The 20,194-nt window shown below is 40.3% G+C and overlaps 2 protein-coding genes across 4 annotated transcripts; one reads left to right on the top strand and one right to left on the bottom strand.

Moving 5' to 3' along the window:
- The first annotated feature begins 2,913 nt into the window (after nucleotides 1-2,913).
- On the top strand, nucleotides 2,914-8,647 carry cdkn1d (cyclin-dependent kinase inhibitor 1D). 2 transcript variants are annotated; one of them, XM_042402481.1, is made up of 3 exons: nucleotides 2,914-3,109; nucleotides 6,411-6,907; nucleotides 6,997-8,647. In XM_042402481.1, the coding sequence occupies exons 1-3, from the start codon at nucleotides 3,099-3,101 to the stop codon at nucleotides 7,053-7,055; spliced, it is 567 nt and encodes a 188-aa protein (XP_042258415.1). In that variant the 5' UTR covers nucleotides 2,914-3,098; the 3' UTR covers nucleotides 7,056-8,647. The 2 variants fall into 2 exon arrangements, with proteins under 2 accessions (XP_042258415.1, XP_042258416.1); XM_042402482.1 differs by lacking the exon at nucleotides 2,914-3,109 and adding an exon at nucleotides 3,259-3,558.
- Nucleotides 8,648-10,444: 1,797 nt separating this feature from the next.
- On the bottom strand, nucleotides 10,445-20,009 carry slc37a3 (solute carrier family 37 member 3). 2 transcript variants are annotated; one of them, XM_042403486.1, is made up of 15 exons: nucleotides 19,921-20,007; nucleotides 17,470-17,544; nucleotides 17,075-17,294; nucleotides 15,882-15,996; nucleotides 15,375-15,467; nucleotides 15,060-15,143; nucleotides 14,573-14,718; nucleotides 14,014-14,110; nucleotides 13,837-13,921; nucleotides 13,411-13,619; nucleotides 13,109-13,250; nucleotides 12,767-12,868; nucleotides 12,433-12,632; nucleotides 12,252-12,317; nucleotides 10,445-12,038 (listed from the first exon to the last, which is right to left on the bottom strand). In XM_042403486.1, the coding sequence occupies exons 3-15, from the start codon at nucleotides 17,149-17,151 to the stop codon at nucleotides 11,946-11,948; spliced, it is 1,509 nt and encodes a 502-aa protein (XP_042259420.1). In that variant the 5' UTR covers nucleotides 17,152-17,294; nucleotides 17,470-17,544; nucleotides 19,921-20,007; the 3' UTR covers nucleotides 10,445-11,945. The 2 variants fall into 2 exon arrangements, with proteins under 2 accessions (XP_042259420.1, XP_042259418.1); XM_042403484.1 differs by lacking the exon at nucleotides 17,470-17,544 and having other exon boundaries at nucleotides 19,921-20,009.
- Between the last annotated feature and the right edge of the window lie 185 nt (nucleotides 20,010-20,194).

Below are 20,194 nucleotides of genomic sequence, written 5' to 3'. Positions count from 1 at the left end.
CATCAGGGGAGGGTGTTTAGTTTTTTCTTGACCCAGATTTATATTTTATTTCACATTTTACTTCTGAGATTTACTAAAAAAGACAGAATAGTTGTTACTAAAGGACTAAAGTGTGTTTTGCCATATGTAGAGGACAACTATCTCTGTATCTGGACTTTTTTTCCACTCTCACAGTTACAGAACTAGCTAGTAGAACCATAATGTGAGTTTTGAGAAACAGTACACATGCTGTATAGTGCACATAACCATTTACTGTGTGTAAATAAAGTAACATCACTTTTTTTTTTTACCATTCAATATTTATTTCAGCACTCCTTGAACTCTTACACACCTTTGCACTATTTGTATCCTGTTTACAGTCTCCTCGTGTATCTTTCTGATGATCTTTGTGTTTAAGCACATTGAGAGCCACTACAAACCAGAGTCAAATTCCTTGTATTTGTTAGCATACTTAGCCAATAAAGCTGATTCTGATTATCTCTATAAAGAGCACACCATTTTTTCATAAGACAGAACTACAGTAAAGTGAAGTGTATCATACAGAGTTAACCTTTCATTTAATGCATGTTGAACACAACCCAACATGTTCTACTAAGGGATGAAGCAAAAATACTTTGGTGCTGAAACCTGTGGCCTGTTCACTTATTCAGTGACAGTGGTAACAACTGTCCATTCAGTAGCTCTTGGTTCATAAATAGAGAGCAGCTGGAATGCTCAATAAACAGAAAACACTATTTCTTATGTTTTGGCAAGTGGTAATTCCACCTCTGATGTGTAATTATTTGGGCTATGTAAAAATCATTGTTCCATTAAGATATTAGGGCTGTTGCAATTTTTTTCTAAGTCAATGAAGGGTTCAAAGCAAATATTTATTACCCTGGGGACCCTCTGCAATACTTTCTTTTCCACTAACCCGAATATTTTTTTCTACAGTCCCTTACCATTCAGAATCCAAGTAAATGAAGTCCGAGGTTGACATTTATAGTGTTCTGTGGAACTCAAATAGTTTTGTTTGCTTTGAGCCTTGCGCTTAGCTGCCTTGAACTTTTGCTAAGCCCCACATGTGAAAACAGCGTTTTCTAACCAAGAAACATTCCACAGTGGTGACATACTTACTTCTAGTCCACGGCTGTCACACACAAACAATGACCGCTCCGTGATCACTGCTACCTGCTTATTAAAGCAGTGCATCTCATAAACCGCTGCAGACACATTGCCTGCATTTGCAGAGAGAACGTTACTTATGAGACAGCCAAGGCGCTGACTAATGTGTAAAAATAGCAAGTATGTGTGTAAAACCTGGAATAACCTTTCTGAGTGAGGGGCGTTGGCCAGTTCAGAGGCTTCTCAGATGATTCCTACATTGTGTCATTGAAAAGCTATGCAACAACAAGGCTGTTGTAATGACTGAAGAAAACGTGTAACCTGTGAGAGCCTGTGTAATAATAGGAAATTGGAGAATCTGTTGCACAATGACAATAAGAGAGGAGAACCTACTGTATGTCATAATAAAATGAATGGGAAGATGGAGATGTGTCATAATAGTAATAGAAAGCAAAAGTGATGAAATGAGGAAAGGCTGTTGAGCAGTCATTCATGAGTTAGAAGTAGAGTTTGAAAAAAAGAAAAAGAGGTGTGAAATGTAGTATTTAAAATCATCAATAATATTTTAACACTGAGTTCCCTCGTCACTTTAAAGAGAGGCTGTAAATATATTATTTTTTAATTTAATTTATCTTATGATTATTCTCTCAATTAATTGATTAATTATTGAAAAATATCCATCAAGAGTTCCAAGAGTCCAAACTGGTATATTGAAATGTCTTGTTTTGTCCAATGAAGAGTCCAAAACCCAAAGACATTCAGTTTATTATTAAAAAGTACTGATACTGAGGCTGATACTGGGAAATGTTTGTCATATTTTGCTAAAAATATGACTTAAAATGACTTGGTTGTCCAATGATACATTGTTGCTGATGAACTTTATGCTGATTGATTACTCTACAGAGTTTCTACCCACATGTCTGTACACAATAGCTATGTGTTTATGTCTCTGTAAGCCTTCTGTGCTTTTTTTTAACTGTATGTCTTCTGTATGTGTATGTTCCGGTATATTTGTATGATACATTGTATATGGTATATTTTTTTCCCCCGTTGAAGGGTTTTTCCTTATTTGAATCATGGGTCTAAAGACAGAGGATGTTGTATTGTTGCACAGATTGTAAAGCCCCCTGAGGCAGATTTGTGATTTGTGATATTGGGCTACACAAATAGAACTGACTTGACTTGTCTGGGAGTACATTGAGAACCACTGGAAAATCCATGTGTCGGCCAATAAAGCTGATTCTGAATAATTATCAACATTTTATATCATAATAATTTCAGTTCTATTAATTTTAGTTAATTATAAGTCTACTGTTTTGATTGCTGACTCAAATTGTATTAATCCAGGTAATTTTTAATTCCAAATGATCAAGTACATTGAAGCAGCAGAAAGTCTTAGTCTTAGTGTAAAAAGGGCTGTAATATTTTTCCTCACATGGCTCCATTATGATAATTATATTGTAAACATACTAAAAGAACCTGCCTTTGACTTTAGATAAAATCAGATTAGTCTTAGACCAGTAAAAACTTTAATTTCATTTTAATTTCATTTCATTCTGATTTATCATCATACATGTTTACATATCTATCATTATACATTAAACATGGCAGGTCAGTTAAGATGTCAAATGTACATGATCATGTACCGGGCGTCTCAGTGCTTTTTCCCACTTCACAAACCAAAGCAGACAACATATCCAAACAGGGATGTAGCAAATTTACAGAAGAAGTCAAAATGGAGCTGTCTGTCCCGCTCACGTTGCAACTCAACGTGACTTGAGGATGTGGGCGCGGTTCCAAAACAGAACGTGATGCAAGCGCTACACGAGAATGTGTGTCACATTTGAGGAAGAAGGGGAAATGGCCGCCATTGCCAAGATATTTGACCTACTTCTAGTCGCTCTGAAGGGGAGGCGAAGCACAAGGGCGCAACAGAGCGCAGGAGCAACAGGTTTGCAGCAGGAGCGCGCAGAGAATCAGTGCGTTTTTGCATCATGATAACGGGGTAAGAATATTTATAATCATTATTAACACATTTATAAATATGCTACGCAATAAAATACTTTAATGCATTTCTCCTGTCGTGCATTTTTGAGATTGTTCTGCGCACTTTTGCAGCTTTTGCAGTTTATGCAACTTCAGCTTGTGCGTGCGCTGCATTTAATAGTCGTAGGGATTTATGATAGCGATGTTTACATCCTGGCTGCGCTCCAACAAGACTGTTTTGATCGAGACACACGTGACCCACCTCTCTAATAGGACGTCCCCCTGAGTCCATAACAAACAAGTCGCAGATAAGGGGACACGACCAGACCCTCCCTATTAGTGTCCACTCAAACTTTCAACGTGAAAGTGTTTGTTTCAACTTTTTATTCTAACGTTGACTTGGATGACTTGTGCGTAATTTCTACAAGAAACTTTTGATTACTCATTGACTACTAATTGACGCTGATGGTAAGATGATTTTTATTTCTTCTGGTTTTAGCTTCACATTAGAGTTTATTTCATTTTTTTTTGTCTTTCTTATAAAGTCGAAGTTTGTCTTTGGTGCGGTTGAATGGAAAGTTGACGCTCTTCTGGAAAAGTTGAATCGCTTTGTCCTTTTGTTAAAATTGATCATTAATAATTATCTGCTTTAAAATGATTATATTTGGCTGTTTGTTATATTTGAATGGATATTATGTGGCTTCTATGTGTGTAATATCAGTGGGAAGTGGCTTTACAATATGCGGGCTGTTTTAGTGTGTCGCATCTCATTGACCCACATCCTCAATAACTGCGTCACGAAATCTTTTTCAGTTATTATACAAAACATTTCAGCATCCTCTCAGCTGTTGTTTTATTCAGCGTTGCACAGTTGTGTGCTGGTTTTGCACACGCAGTAGGTGCATTTTTAACTGTGGGGTTTTTTATTAGTGAGTTGGTGGAAAATACTGGTGGGTTTCTCGGTGTTTTTCTGGAAGTGCATGGGGGGACACACCGACCACAGCGAGTGGTAACCTGATCTGCATACCGCGCCCACTTCATATTCGACGCAAACAACTTTCACTCGGAGACAGCAGCAGCAGCAGCAGCCCTGTCGGTAAAAGAAGGTCGTGTCAAGATGGTTAACCTAGATTTGTGAAAGATCTCGCGAGAATGATCATTTTTAACCCAAACCATTATCTGTCATTAACCCCAACCAAATGTTTTCTGTGCCTTAACATAACCAGACCTTAACTACAGCGTTGTCACATCATAAAACATAATTATTTTGCACAACGCTCACAATGAAGAAACAAATCTCGCGAGAGTCCAAAAATCTAGGGTAACCATCTAGACACGGGCATGAAAAAAGCCAAATGTTTTTTTTCCCCCCTTTTCTTAATGTTGTTACAACAAGTCTTATATTTATCTCATATTTATCCAGCTATGAAGGAATTAATAACGAGGAAAGTTAAGTTGTGCTGGTGAAATCTATAATTAATAGTGATTAGACTAAAGTATGCACTTAGGGAAATGTTTGAATTTGTCGCCTGCTGTGGTTTCAAACACATGTTTTTAACAGTTTATATGGGTAGACAGACATCATAAAATGACAGGCTATTTGACTTGTAAAAGTGCTCTTCATAGCTATATATTCTGTAAGTGTCAAACAATTGCGCAATGCAGTGCTTCCCCCCTTCAGCCCCCTCACAGGGGTTTTTTCAAGCGGGCCTCTTCTGCCTTACTTCAGGCTGAAATGGTAGTTTCTTCTATGTTTCTCCCTTTTCGGTGTTTTAACTGTGACTCACCACAGACATTTCAGTTAATTTCACTTAATTAAGCAGATAATGAATGGCTCACTGCTATAAAACTTTGCTGCACCAAAACAAAACACAGCTGTTAAATAAACTTGTAACTATTTTATGTTCTCGGGAAGAAGTGTATCTTTGTTAATGCTGTTCAGAGCAGAGATGAAGGTATAGGCAACATCAGGTTTTACTTTATTTTGAGTAAATAGGCCAAGATTGTTGCAATATCTTGGATTTGACTCTTGTTATTTTTAACTCTACTGGACAGAGTGAGATTAACCCACCACAGGAGACCCAGGGTAAAAAAAGGAACTGTGGGGCCCCTATTCAGCTCCCCCGTCCCCTTGTCTCCAAGTTAATTTGTGACAACTATATTACATTTAAACGTATTGCATCATAAGCAAACTATTAACTGAAGTATTAAAGGTATTTTAAGTTTTTGTCACAGGGCCCCTATGCAAGATGGGGCCTCAAGATCAGGTTAAAAATGCAGGAGTCAGCCTTACCAGTATAGTTTGTCTGTTAATGCATATTACCAAAGTAACTGCCAATTAATCATATTACAGTAAACTAATTGCAGTGCCTGGGCCCCAGTGCAGTAGAGCATTAGCAGTGCATTAACAATTTTTAAATGTTGGTCAAACACTCAGAGGAAATGTTATTGATTTCACTCAGCTAGAAGAATTATTGTAGTTCAGAAATGCAAAAGTTTGCAGCCTTTAATATCAGGAAAACACAACATTTTAGGCCTTATATAGTATAGTATTACATCAGTAGTAACACAATATCTCTATAATAGTTACAGTCCATCCCTAGGACACGTGCTGCACTGTATATCATTTGAGCTCATCTTGTTTTACTGCCTACACACAGCTGATAAAGCATTGAGTAGTCAAGTGGGAGTCAAACATAGGCTCAGAGTCTACAAGGATGTAGTTATATAACCCACCTCCATGTAAAATATTATGACTCCATATAGAGACAATGCAGGTGGCGATACGATGAAGTTGAAACTCAAAGAGCAGCGCAGCACTTACCCTCAGAATTCAACAGTATTGCTCTAATTAACTTTGTCAGATAGCAGCAGGGGAGTGCTGCAGACATTCCTCACAAGTAGCCCATATGGGCCTTTTCTCTGTGTGACCCTGCCAACCTTTACTGTCGACCTTTGGCTGCCAGACACCAGAGCAGGTGGAGAATCAGGTTCATTTTGACACCGCGGCAGGGCAGTGAATGTTGTTGGAGATTTATTTGGTGTTCGTCCAGTTACCTGTTGCTGAAGTAATTACTCGGCAGGTTAAGGCACACATGCATTTGATCACATAAAACACAAGAGGCGCCCAAGAGGGCAGATACTGGTGTGTGTGTGTGGGGGGGGTTTGAGGCCTTAATAGCTTGTATGTGTGTGTGTAATCCAAGCCAATGAAAAACCCAGATCACACCTCATTGAAACTCTGCAGGCCTAACAGAACCAACGCTCAACCTCTGCCCTTTTCCCACTTTGAATGTCTGCATGTGTTTGTTCTCTGACAGGGACATGGAGATGGCCTCTTCATCAACAGCAACAGCAGGACCAGCTATGTCGTCTGACTCGGAGCTTTCTCGACTCGGGGGCATCGAGGCCTTGAAGCTGAAGGTGGGGCCGGTGCGGAGGAATCTCTTCGGGCCCGTGGACCACCAGCAGCTGCAGCACGACTTCCAGCGGCTGCTCTGCATGAGCGTGGAGGTGGCCAACAAGCGTTGGAACTTCGATTTCCAGAGCGACGTGCCGGGACAGGCCGACAACATCGAGTGGGAGGAGCTCAGGTGCCAGGACGTGCCGACGTTTTACCGCAGCTGCACGGTGAGGCCAGTGGTGCGGCCTGGAGGCGGGGCGGCGAAGGGCAAGAGGCGGATGTCGTCTTCGTCAGGCGAGGGTTCGCCAATTTCTAGCAGCTCGTCAGGGTCCGGGGATGAGTACCTGGAGGTGACCACAAGGGGGTGCTACAGGATCCAACGGCTGGGAAAACATAGACAGGCTTCCATCACAGGTAAGCTCATGAAAAATCCATATATATATATCGACATAGAGAACAGATTTAAGTCATTTTTCCTGACGTTGTCCTCTTGCCCTCTCCAGATTTCTTCAAGGTGAAGAAGAGGAAGCTTCTCCACTACAAAGCATCCTCTCGGCAGTAGAAAAGCACAACGAGACCCAGAGGAGGATCACTTAGTGGTCGACATCCTCTACACGTCACCTCACATAGATCTTGTATCTTATGTATATATGTAGCATTATGTAACAGACTGTCCACAAGCTCATGCAGCATGGGCTTAAAAACTCCTCTGACACCACATACCTTAAACTTTCAGCACAAGGAAGCTACGATTTTCCTAGTTAATCAAGCTCAGACTTTAACAACGGTTTTTGTGGATAATTATAAATATTATATACATCTTATATACTGTTTTTCTCAGCTTTAGACTATACTGTGAAATGATTTTGAATGCACTCTTTCAGGAAATAACAGAAAATGAGCTCTTGTTCTAGGAGGTAAATTTTCTTCTGAACGGGTCTCAGATAGTATTTGTCAAGGTCCTGACCTCAGTCCTCGACCTTTTTTCTCCCTCTTGCTAAAAGTCATAAGAGGTTTTGATTAGATGAGTTACTATTCCTGGCCGCGCACCATGCTTACAGCCTTTAGCCTCACCCCCATCGCTCCGAGAGCTCAGGAGGGGTCAAAACCTCAAAATTGGCAGCGCGACCGTGATTAGCTCCAGGTTAAAGGTCAACGGTGGAGGTTCAGCGATGAGGTAATGCGGCTTAAATTCTGAGTAATAATAATAATAATGTTTCATATGTGACTATTTATTTATTATTCACGATGCTAGATCATCGTCGAAATAAATTAAAAATGGAAAAAAAAAGAATAGACGAGCAATGTGTAAAACGAGGTAAGATAAGGTGTTTGTGGAACCCTGTGCCATTGCCCCCAAATTATGCCTGATTATGGCTCACATACACTCCACCGTTGCCACTTAAAAACATTGGCCATGTATAATTTACACAATCGCAACATAGCAAAACAAATTTCCAACTATTTTCACTTTTTGCTTTGTAATATTTGCATAACGGGGTTGTAAAAATCAGCTTTTCTTTGGCAGCAGACCAGAACATACCTTATTTAGGGTTTTTTTTTTTTTTTTCAGCTTTATGCTTTTAACAATGTAGCATTTCCCACTCTTTGTCTTCATGTGATGTCCCAACTTTTTAAATATGCTTTTCTCCTTGAAGGGAATGTAGCATTTAATCACTGTGTTGCAGCTCAGATCAGAGGAATCAACACTGGTTCCGCTTCTGGTGATTTTATATGAAGAGTCGAGCCGCGTCACATTTAGTCATCAAGTGTTTGCATTGGGTATATATAAGCATGTAAGTGTTTGTGTGTGAATGTGTTGGTTTGGTGTTCGTGTTGAGGTTTTTCCCACCAGTTGTTAAAGTTGTGGCAGCTGAGGCAGTTGAACCAAAGAGGAATTACTGTGCCATTTAATTAGCAACACATCATTTATACAAGCCGCTCACAGCTTGACTGATCAGTTACGGGTCACAGAAGATCTCAAACCTGCATAGATCTTCAACTATATAGTGAAAACACACTAAAAAAAAAAAAAGACAAAGTCACTGTGTTTTTAAAGTTTTCTGTGATCCATAACTGCACAATCTTCAAGTTTGATGTGCTTGCTTCTTTTTTCCTTTCCTACAGTGATTCTAATTTGTAAATGGATAAAAAGCCATAATCTGGATGAATCCACTCTTACTACCTCGTCAAGTGATTCAGTAAAATAAGTTTAACACAAGTTAAATACAAAAAAAAAAAAAAAAAAAAAAAGCTCAGGTTGTTTGTGTCCACAGGCACTAAAGAGAGACAGAGAGACAGAAATAGGGGGGAGGAGGGAGGGGGGGCTTATTATTCTGTTGTGGTAAAAGCTTCTTTTCACATCAGGTAAAAGAGTCAGTGTGTCAGAGCGGGGCCCAGCTCCGCACAGAGGAAACTCCGGTCTCTCGGGGGAGCCAGACGGCTTTTGTTGTCTCTCGCTCTCTCACTGCCTCACTTTGCTTTGACAGCTTTCCCAGAAATAGACAGACTAGGGGAGTGGAGGAGGGGGAAGGGGGAAGGGGGAAAGGGGGGGCGGGGGGGGATGAGGAAAAGGGACTTACTTTAATAGAGAAAATGTCTCAGACCCCTTCTGGATCAAAGGATTCCTCCGGCCGGACAAGTGGCCTGTGATTCAGACAGGCTTTTGTCTGCCCCCTTAAAAAGTCTCTCGGTCTCTCTTTCATGAACCAACCGCCTCAGTCTCTGCGAAAAATTGGCATGAAAGCAGTCGTTCACAATCGTGTTAACACAATGTCGGGTTTTTTCATGGTTGTACAAGACTATATTTCACAGTTTTAAAAATAGCAAACTATTTGAAATTATTTTAAATTCGTCAGGATTACTTGTTTTATTTTTGTCATTGTGTGTGTGTGTGTGTGAGAGAGACAGATGTTCGTGTGCACCTACTTTCTCAGCGTGTTTAAGACGAAACTTTCAAAGTCTATATTAACTTATTTTGAGTTTGTATTGTTTGTTTGTAGGGAAATAATTATAAATTCCCTATTTTTTTTTGTTGCTATAACTAACTGTGTTATTTCTGAAACTATAATCTTTGCACTACTTTAAACATTGTTGACAAGAGAACTATTTTTTTATGGTAATCTTTAAAAAAAAAACAACATACAAATCTTCACTGAGAAACTGTGGCACAGATGAGGAATTTCTTGACAATTAAATAACTTCCTCTCCCACTAGACTTGTCAAATTTCTGGACTCAGTTTTTGAATTTCTTCATTGGTTTCTTCGGGTTTCTTCAAGTCTGCTGGGAGGAAAAAAAAAAAAAGGAAAACTAAAATAAAAATGCCAAGATGGATCTGTAAATTTCTCACTGTGCCCAAGCAAACATTGCTTTCCTAATTGACCTGTCGCAGCTATATCAGTGTAGTATTTTTTTACTCTGTATATGCATGAATGTATGATAATCTTTGTATACCATTTTGCAACATATGTAAGAAGTGTAATTGTATGGGCTCAGAATCATATCCTTTTTGATAGTGATTTTTTGTATAGAAAATGTAAAGAGATTCCATTGCTGGGTTGTTGGTGCACTGTTGCCCTTTATGATGTTGATTTCATATAAGTGTGCTCAAAATAATAAAATGTTCATGATTGATATTGACATAAACCACAAAAGACTGGTATGAAGTATTTTTTTCACCCTATTTTAACTGTTATAAGTATTAAAAGCACCCCCTGGTGGTTTTGAAGTAACATTGTATGTAAATCATCCTATCATCAAAGTAGGCTGTTATTTACGGGTTATTATGCATTTACAGTGTATTTGACAACAATAATGTGGCTAAATGTAGCTTAGAACCTACTAAAACTAAAATATAGTGTATATATACACATATACATACATATATATATATATATATATACACACACACACACACACATATATATATTTTTGGTGCTTTACAACTTAACTCGGATTTTGCAAAATGTAACTTGCATTTATTTCACAGGAAAATTGCATTTACATTGGTTAAAACTTGAAAAGTACACATAAATAAAAATAAAACAAATTTAAAAATACACCACAGGTAGAGTAACACATTCCAATTTACATTCTGTTACATGAGCTTGGCAAGTCTCACTTTAAGCTCCGTCTCTCCAGGTTTGACAATAATATAAACATGCCCTAATACCCCTCTTCCCACATGTTAAAAGCAATTTACATGATGATTTGTGAATCTCTGTGCAAGGAAACAAATGACCTGTTGTGTCGACAATTCTACAGTTTTACTGATTTGAACCAAAAGCAATCATTCTCCAAATGTTGGCTGGTTATGGACCACAGTGTCCCGTAAAGTAGATAACTTGTCCAAACATTCACTAGCATAAGGCTGGTGTTGTACGATAATTTTCCCACCATTTATATGTCAGTAAATACACCATAAAAAGAGAACTGTTTTACCTTCAATGGTTGTTAAAATGTAATAACTAACAGACAGACTGAGTCAAGTTCATCAAACAAACGAATGTGCAGCCTCTGCTACAATCAGACAAAGCTTTTTCTGAAGAGTCAGTGTAGTTCACACTGAAATGTGTCGCTGCACTGTAAACCAAAGGTGAGAGATAAAGACACTAAAAATGGAGGAGTAAACATTCCAGTGAACAAAAAGTGAAACTGGAATGATGAGCAATTATCAAGTCAGACTGACACGTACACAGTAATGAGAGGACCCTGCCCCCCGAAGAAAACACTTAACAGTACAGTTTCTGACCCTGATTACATTAAAATGTAAAGGAGAGAAAGAAAGTGGCTGTGAGGCGAAAGTTTCCCAAAACCCAGCTGAGACCTAAGCTGATCACTAAAATCTTTTCAGACTTTGCTTAATTACCGTAAGACTTCAAGAGTGCAATATTCATCATTTCAACCAAAAACAACTAAAATATCATACATATGTACAAAAGTTGACAATATATTTCAACATTACAATTATTAAATCACATTCTTTAGGCAATTCTGAACCCCAAAATATCTCCCGAGGGCCTGATCCTGAAGTTAAGAACTTCTGGGTTAAAAGTTTAAATTGATTAATCTAGATTCAAGTACAACTATAGTGCATGTAAAAAAGTATTTACAACCGTTTAAAACCTAAAATATATACACGAGTAAATTCTGTGTTGGCCCTGCGAGGCCTGAAAGCTTCTTTCAATCAGGCACTTCAGCTCTAAATCCTTGCATTCATCCTACAGGAGGTGTACATTTACATTTTAGGCTTTTAGTGAGTGGATAAGACGTCAGTGTTGTGTTCAAAGAGTCTTGGTCTGTGCACATGGGTGTTAAGAGACAAACCTACGGCTCTTGAAAACTCCAGGGCACCTTCACCGTCGTGGCTTTTCGCATCTCGAAACTCTGAGCAGCCCTGCTGTGATAAGCCCCGATAAGAGAAAACATTATGCCTGGCAGATGTTGAGGCTTTCACAGCTGGCGGTGCAGCGCTCGTCTGTCTCTCCACATGGCTCGCACTTCCCTGAGGATCAGCGGAGTGATGAACACAATGCTGCCCCCTGTCTGTAAATGTAAAAAGTCACACATTTGTGGTGTCCATTCAGAAAGACAAATGAAGAGGATAAAGGAAGTACATCATATAAACATTAAGAAATCAGCTGGTAAATTAATTTTTATTTTACATCAATGCAAAATCCCACAGACATGAATATACTGAGTCGGGACTGTCAAGTAAGATGCTGTAGCTGTGATTGTGATTTCAGGAAATGATCTTACCATGACAACAAAGAAGTAGAAGACATACATCCAGCCCAGCTTGCTCTCAATCAGGGACACCAGGTACTAGAAGATGATGGAAACATAAATTGTTGTTCCTTTTGTACTGTTTTATGTAAAGCACAATGAGTTTACAAGTTGCATTGCATGAAATGTCCTGTATTTTTTTTTTTTTTTTTACCTGTCCTCCAGCAGCTCCTATACTTCCAGTTCCATCCACTATGCCGGTAACGGTAGCCAGAGCCTCCTGACTGCCCCTGAGAGCCTCCTGTCTCCCCAGGTCGGCAGATATGGCCGAGCTGATCATGTTGGATGGGCCGCCGATAAAGAAGCCTGTGGTGGCCAACAGCGCTGCGTTAATCACCTGGTCATTAGGCGAGTCTGAGAGGGATGGAGGAGAAGAAGAGGGAGTCAAAATACAAAATGACAACTGTGGAAAAGACCGGTATTAAATTTATTATTTCATTTTGACCTTTCATACTCTTACAGATATCATGTGTCATGTGTGTACTCACGGCTGTATCCCACCAGAGCTCCCATTGCTAGCGCCAGACTTATGGCCAACACCGGTGATCTCTTTCCCATGAAGTCAGAGATCAGACCCTGAAGTGTTCCCCCTGACACGGGAAAAAACAAGATTAAAAAAGACAAAAAGAGGAAAAAAAGACAGTTAACACTCAAACTCTAAGGATGTTTAATGTTGTATCAAAGAGATAAGGGCATACAAACAAATATAATAGCTATATTGTCCTGTTTTTCCCCCGTACCAATGTCCACTGAAAAAAGTGATTATTTTTTTATAAGAAACAGAAAACACAGAAATGTCGTTTTGTTGACGGGCTAAGCCTGCCACTCACCGATGATTCCTCCGACATCGTACCACACAGACAGACGGTCGGCCTCGGCCTCCTTCCAGCCGTAGTTGTTGCTCAGGTAGAAAGGAAGCCAGAAGAAGAAGGAGTAGTTGACCAGCTTCAGACAGGCATACGCCAGGGAATACTGCAGTACAAACAGAAAGACATTAATATGGGGCGAAAAAAAATGTATCCATGACCATATATATATATATAGTGTAGCTGTATTTGTATCATGTATTGTCTTTAAAGCACATACATGGTTAAAATACATTTGTCTTGACATGCTGGAGCTGCAGACTTACAGGCAGCACTCCAGGCAGACAGAAAGCCTGAAAGAAGCTGACAGCTTGAGGGGACTCGGCCGGAGGTTCGTCCGGCTGCTGGACTGACTGGTATCGTCTGGCGTACGCCTCCGCTTCCACCTCATCATCCTCATCGCTCATCAGAGGTCTGTGGCTGTCTGTGTCCGTCTCCACAGGGCTGAGTCCAGTCTCTGACTCCAAACTCAGACCTGGCACGCACATAAACATAAAAGCTGAAGCCTGAATTCAATCGAGAGTTTAGGTAATACAAACACTGTTTGTAGACAACTATGAATGTTTCTATTTCAGGCACAGTTTCCACAGTTGAAAGTAGCAATATGACCCATACGAGTACACACACATATATCAAAACATTTAATCTCTTAAAGTTATATGGAATATGTCCATATTCCTTGCAGTGCTTACCGACTTCTTTTGGAGATGTGAGCAGGCCAAAGAACACCACCACCCCACCTGCAAACTGCACCACTGAGGTCACCAGGAAGGCATACTGCATACACCGTAAAGCAATATGTTAGTATTAAGATGCTGAGAATGCCATGGTAACAAGGCATCGATCAGGTGTGTGTGTGTGTGCTTCACCTCGTATCCATACTTGAGCACGCTGGATGCCAAGAAGGCGCCCAGGATGTTACCGACAGAGGCGCACGCGCTCCACAGGCCAAACACAAAGCCACGCCTGGAAAATGAGGAAAAAATACTTTCCAACTACTTCATGTAACATTTAACCGGTGTAATAATTTCCTAAAAATCTCTCTTTTTCAAAACTACTTCGAACACTTTGAAAAGTACAACAAAACATGCTATAATTTACTAAATGCAACCTAACAGATGGCCCACTGACTCGCTATTTTTATATTCAACAAGTTATGTTTACAAGTTCTGCTGCGGAGGAAAACTGAGTCTAAATGGCGTCTATGTTGGGGCAGCAGCACTGGTGAATAGGTGTCATTGTGCGAGTGTGAGCGTGTGCGTTTCCTGTGTTTCCGTGTGTGGGCGTGTATCATAGAGCTCGACCTGGAAGACACAGGCTTGACTAAGTATTTCTAAGCTGGATGGATGCTGCAGTTGTGACTAAACATATCCACCGGTAAAATTTAGAGGTAATGTTGGATAAAAAACAGGTTTTGCAAACACTCACCCCGTCTTGCCGAACCAGTTGCCCATGACGGCCACCACGCAGGGCCAGACGGCGGACTGCAGCAGGCCGTTCAGCACCCACAGGCTGCAGTACAGATAGATGTTGTAGATGTGGAGCCATTCAGTCAAAGTGCCGAACACAAACTCCTGCAAAAACACGAACAGCTTTTATATTAATGCCAGCGATCACTTCGTCCTAATAGATACCATTTATTTTTCACTTCCCAAATATCTAGTTTTGGAATTTGACTTCTTTCAAAAGCATCATCATGGAGAATAATGTACTGCATGTGTGAAACAAGAAGTGCAACCAGGGGGTTTCATTTATAACCGCTGCGTATGCACAAAACAGGGCTTGAAAGATGCATACACCACAGAAAAGCTAAGGTTTACAAACATACTTGTTCTGAGAAAAGATGAGACCACATGGGCACACTATCAATGATTAGATGTGTACTGTTTAGTCAACTTCTGGTCTGTGTACTCACCACTGCAGCGGAGCCACACAGGCCGAAGCAGAGCACGTAGCGCAGGTTCAGTCTGTCCCCGATCACGCCGCTGAAATACAGACCCTGTGTGGACAAGACCGAAGAGTTACAACCCGGACGGGCTGCCAATCCATCACAGTTTACATGATTTATATTCAGAGTTTTTCCACCTGCAGAAGAAATTTGAACTCAACAGGTATCAGGTTCTCTCCGCTCCTACTTGGCACACCGTGAAACCGGTTCTGTTAGTTTTTGTAGCCGACAGCTCTGATGTCAGAAGCTCATCAAACACAGAAAATCATGTTCCCTACTCACCACGGCGTATGAGAAGAGGAAGATGGAGTCCAGAGCTCCCAGGAACAGAGTGGCCTGCTTTTCATCTGCAAACAGATGATTGTCCTCCCATGTCTGGAACAGCCAGAGACAAGACAATTTATTACGTTTATCTATGACAGGGGTTTAAATGTCATAAAAGTTTCCCAAGAACCTGATACAAGAAAAGTATTGTTGCTGTCCATTTTACATTGAATTGTACTATATACTATAGCTGCCTACAATGTACAGGAGTAGTTATAATACACCTGACACACCATAAAGTCTTAGTGACAGGTGCTTAGGATCAAAAGAATCCCCCACACTCTCCATCACTTGACCTCACTTTATCAAACACAACGTTTCAGTCCTCAGAATGAAATAATCTGCATTTGAAAAATATAAAAAAACGTTTATTTTGTTTGTATTTTTTCTGAAGAAACACTAAAATTGATCTAATCCAGACTGCATTGAACTGTTCTGTATTTTATACTACTGTGTTCTCAGTACCTGACCAGGGGAGAAAGCAGCCGCACTGTCATTCTGGGCGGATGGCGTCCACTGGGCTGAGATGCTCACTTTCACATTGCTGAATGTCTTCCTGGACGCATGCAGCAACACATAGCTGGAAGTGACAGAAGGAACTTAACTCAGCAAGTAAAAGCAATTTGAGGGCGAGACCTATTTAAAAACTATCCGTGTTGAATGGCCCGGGTCAAAGTTCATACTTCAGCTTGAGGGGATGCTCTTTATTCTTTAGCCGAAGGTTAAATTTCACAGAAGTAGCGGTTCACTTCTGCTGAGAGAAATGACAGGAAACACCGGACATCTTTATCTGAGAAACGGGAAATGGAGCAAAATCCAATACAGCTCCAACTTTTCTGCTGAACCGCAGTATTCATTCTGCCCTACCGACTGCTGCGGACGGCACTTCGCTTTGCTCCTGATAGGAGTGTCGTGACATTGGCGCACAAGTACTGTAATTAAAGATTAACTACGCTGACCGAGGGGGCCTTAAACAAAGAAAGGTTTGAAACTCACCAGCTGACTCATATGACTCATGCACTGTTTAATATCGCTGCAGCATCTCAGTTTTAATATCACCTGATTTTTTTGTTTGTTTGAGCTCTGAAGCGAGCACGGCCGCATGCAGACAATTATTAAAAACAAGATAATCTCCACAAATCCACATTTTACAAACTGTCTATATTCTTTACTGTTACCACTTATCTTTTAAGTGTTTCCCTACTTCTCAAGACTTTTCCAATCCGTGTAGCAACCCTGTCGATTGGAAATCAACATACATAGCCCATTGATGTCTGACCTGGGTTAACCTTGCCCCCAAGACCTTTGACCTAAATGACCAACTTACATCCATTCACATTCAGTGTTTTTACAGTAGCTACACTGATATTTTCTTTTCGTTCTGCATCCTCTAGTATGCAAGTCCGCTATTTTCTTGTGGTTCATGTGAAGCTCAGCAGGCTAGTTAGGCTTTTTTTTTGGCTCAAATCTGTGACAAAAGGGTTGGAAATCTCATTTTCCCCCTTTTTTCCTGTGACTCTTTCCAGTTAATATACAATAAAGCAAATAGATCATTAAAATTAATCTAAAAGACAAAAACAAAATGCTAAATGTTTCAAATGCTCCAACAGGTTTGAGGGAAACCTGTAAGGCAGCAGGGCAGAGTGGGTGTAGATTACCTAAAGAAGGTGAGGCAGAAGGCAACCAGATGATGATGGGTGTACTGTGACAGGCAGCCACAGCACGAGGGAGGCATCACAGGGGTGGCCGGAGGGAGGAAGAGGAGGTGGACGAGGAAGGAGGTGGCGTTGGTGGAGGTCGTTGGGGGGAAACAGCGACAGGAGAGGGATGGGGTTCAGCTAAAGGCTCCAAGCTACGCCAGATGGGACACGCACATCACTAGAGCAACGCAAAATGAGGTGACATGTAATGACCACAAAGATAAAAACCCACGTTAGACACTCTAAGTACTACAAACTGTGTTTCAAGCAATATCCCAAAGTTTAAGGATGGACGTTTCTTTCAGACTTTACCCTAGACTGTGGTCACCAGTTGATTATTTCTATAATTTTACCTGAATGTTCCTCAAACTGGTCCTGGATAATTCCTGCAATATGACAGGCAGTCTCTTGTTGACAGCATCCATCCCCTTAGGGGTAAAAGACAACTATGAAGAGGTGAATCTGTCCTGTGTTTTGCCATGTTCAGGTATCAATGAGCCCAGTGTATATGGAGCTCCTCTAGAACCATTACACCTCTCCCACCAGCCTGTTCAGCTGGGACTATGTTGTTTACACAAGACTCTACCAACTAAGATCTAGGGATGCACTAATCCAGCCTTTTCTGTCCTTTTACTTCAACTCAGGCGTTTACTGATACTTAGTACCGATCCATAGACCTGCAACGATTAATCATGGGGAAGTTAATCATCAACTATTTTGTTATTTATTTATTTATTTGATGGTTCCAGATACTCAAATGTGAAGATTTACTAGTTTTTCCTTGTCATACGTGACAGCTAATTGAATATCATAACATTTTTGACAGTAATCAGACAAAACAAGCAAAGGGAAGACATCAAGGTGACGTCTGAGAAAGTGTGAATGCCATTTTTTCACACTTCATAGACTAAACGATTAATCGATAAGGGAAATAATTGTTAGTTATAGTCATCTCATTCCAATACCAGTGTTTTTTCCCCCAAATTTAAAATCCGTATAACTCATTGGAATATTTTTATGTAAGAGAACACAAGGCCAGGGATTGTTGTTGGCAACCCGCTGTGACTGAATCAAGTAACTGACTGTGGAAAATTTTCATTTTGTAATGGCACTGACAAAGAAACTGTATTTAATGTGGATCAGTCTCATCAGAGCCTAAACCCGTTCTGCTTAATAATTTATCATTGCTGGTCCGGTGTCTAATCGGTCTCAGAAAACGTTTGGGAAACATTTTGTTGAGTAGTCTTGTCCGACTGGTTCACTGTTCCTACTTTCAAACCCTGTGCAGAAACTCTACTGTACTGGAGATATTCAAATGTCCCCTCTTGGCATTTACACTCTGTAATCTGCGGTCAAATGCAAGTTTCTGTTCTGCACCAGTCTGCTTCTGTTGCAACACAGAACTTCACAATAAAATCTGAATTGGTCTGGTTAGTTCAGATGTTTAGAGTTACAAATCATAGATAATAATGATACATATTGTTGAAAAGAGTATGTCAGATTCTTTGGATTCGAGCTGCGATGATTAGTCGATTAATCCATCAGTGGCCAAATATTAAAGTAATCGTTGACTATTTTGATAATCGATTTATCATTTTGACTCATTTTTTAGAAAGAAAAAAGTCCAAATTCTCTAATTCCAGCTTCTCAAATGTGAATATTTTCTAGTTTCTTTAGTCTTCCATGACAGTAAACTGAATATCTTTGGGTTGTGGACTGCTGTGGACCAAACAAGACATTTGGAAACACTGATTGACATTTTTCATCATATTCTGACATTTTATAGACCAAACAACTGATCCATTAATCGCGGAAGTAATCAACAGATTAAGCAATAGCTGCAGCCCTACTTTGACTGAATTACTGTGACACTGTTGTGAGAGGGCTTGGCACGAGTAGATACTATTAAAGAAAGTCATTGGCCTCATTTTCATTCCCTTGACCAATCATTTGATAAGCAGCTGATATTTCACATGACTGTTGGAGGTGTAGAGCCAAGTCTTGGGCACCTGCCAGGCAACATTTATTGTATTGTGTACACTGCCTGCTCACTCTTGACTCTAGGTATAAATCAAACAAGAATAAAAATAAGCTTAGAACATATTGATACATACTTAACCATGCTGTGTGCATTATCTAGTCAGCAGTATGAAAGCATCAAGAATGTAATTAATAACACAACCCACCGAAACAGGACTTTAGTTATTGCAAATATACTTTTTCTCGCACTTTGCATTTCAGAATTTCTGCCAGCATTAGTTGGCTGGAGGCAAATTTCAGTTCCTGCATATACAGTATCTGGCAGGTGGGACACTTATAATTAACTGTAGGCTGTCTGCAGCATGCTGCATTGTAAGGGGAAATGTAAGCAGGACGTCCTGTTCAAAGGACGCCATCAATTTTCTGTAGATTACAGAACAGGCGAGCTACACTGTGTGCCTCTGTTAAATCACTATTTTGCGACCTGTGTGTTTAAAAAAAAAAGGATTTTCTTTGTTCGTAAATATGAGCACCAGATGCTTTCTGCTTTTCTCCACAACCAATACCCGCACACATTTTTCAGTCAGCTGAACTCATTTTCGCCAGCATTTTGTTGTTCTTTGAGAGAGTATTTTCCACTTTTATACCTACAAAGCCATTTCTGACCATCTTTGCCTCTCTGAGTGACAAGGCACGTAACGTCACATGGTGGAAGAGCCTTTAGCTACACAGTAACAGCGAAAATTGAGTCTAAGAACAAACAGCTAACAGTTACAGCTTAACATTATTCTTAAATAAAACATAACAGAAAACAGCGCTCTTACCTTTCTGCTCAGGTAGTCGTTAGCTTGCTTGTTCTCGGTGTAGCGACCATTTGTGTTTACTGTGGATTCTGGTGTCACGTACGGACGTCACTGGCCGCAGACCACAGCGGCGCACTGCTGCCACCAACAGGACAGGAGTGGAATTACAGGCCAAAAACAGCACAGCTGGGGCTGACAGCAGGAGCCACCAAGGAGACAGCTGCTCAGCCTTCACCTGTCACTGTGCCACTTGTGGGGTTAAAGCCCAACTATCATTGGCTGCAGGCAGATTTCT

The sequence above is a fragment of the Thunnus maccoyii genome, chromosome 23, assembly GCF_910596095.1.
Source record: "Thunnus maccoyii chromosome 23, fThuMac1.1, whole genome shotgun sequence".
In the NCBI taxonomy this organism is placed as follows: Eukaryota; Metazoa; Chordata; class Actinopteri; order Scombriformes; family Scombridae; genus Thunnus; species Thunnus maccoyii.
This window is presented reverse-complemented; position numbering and strand designations above follow the sequence as displayed.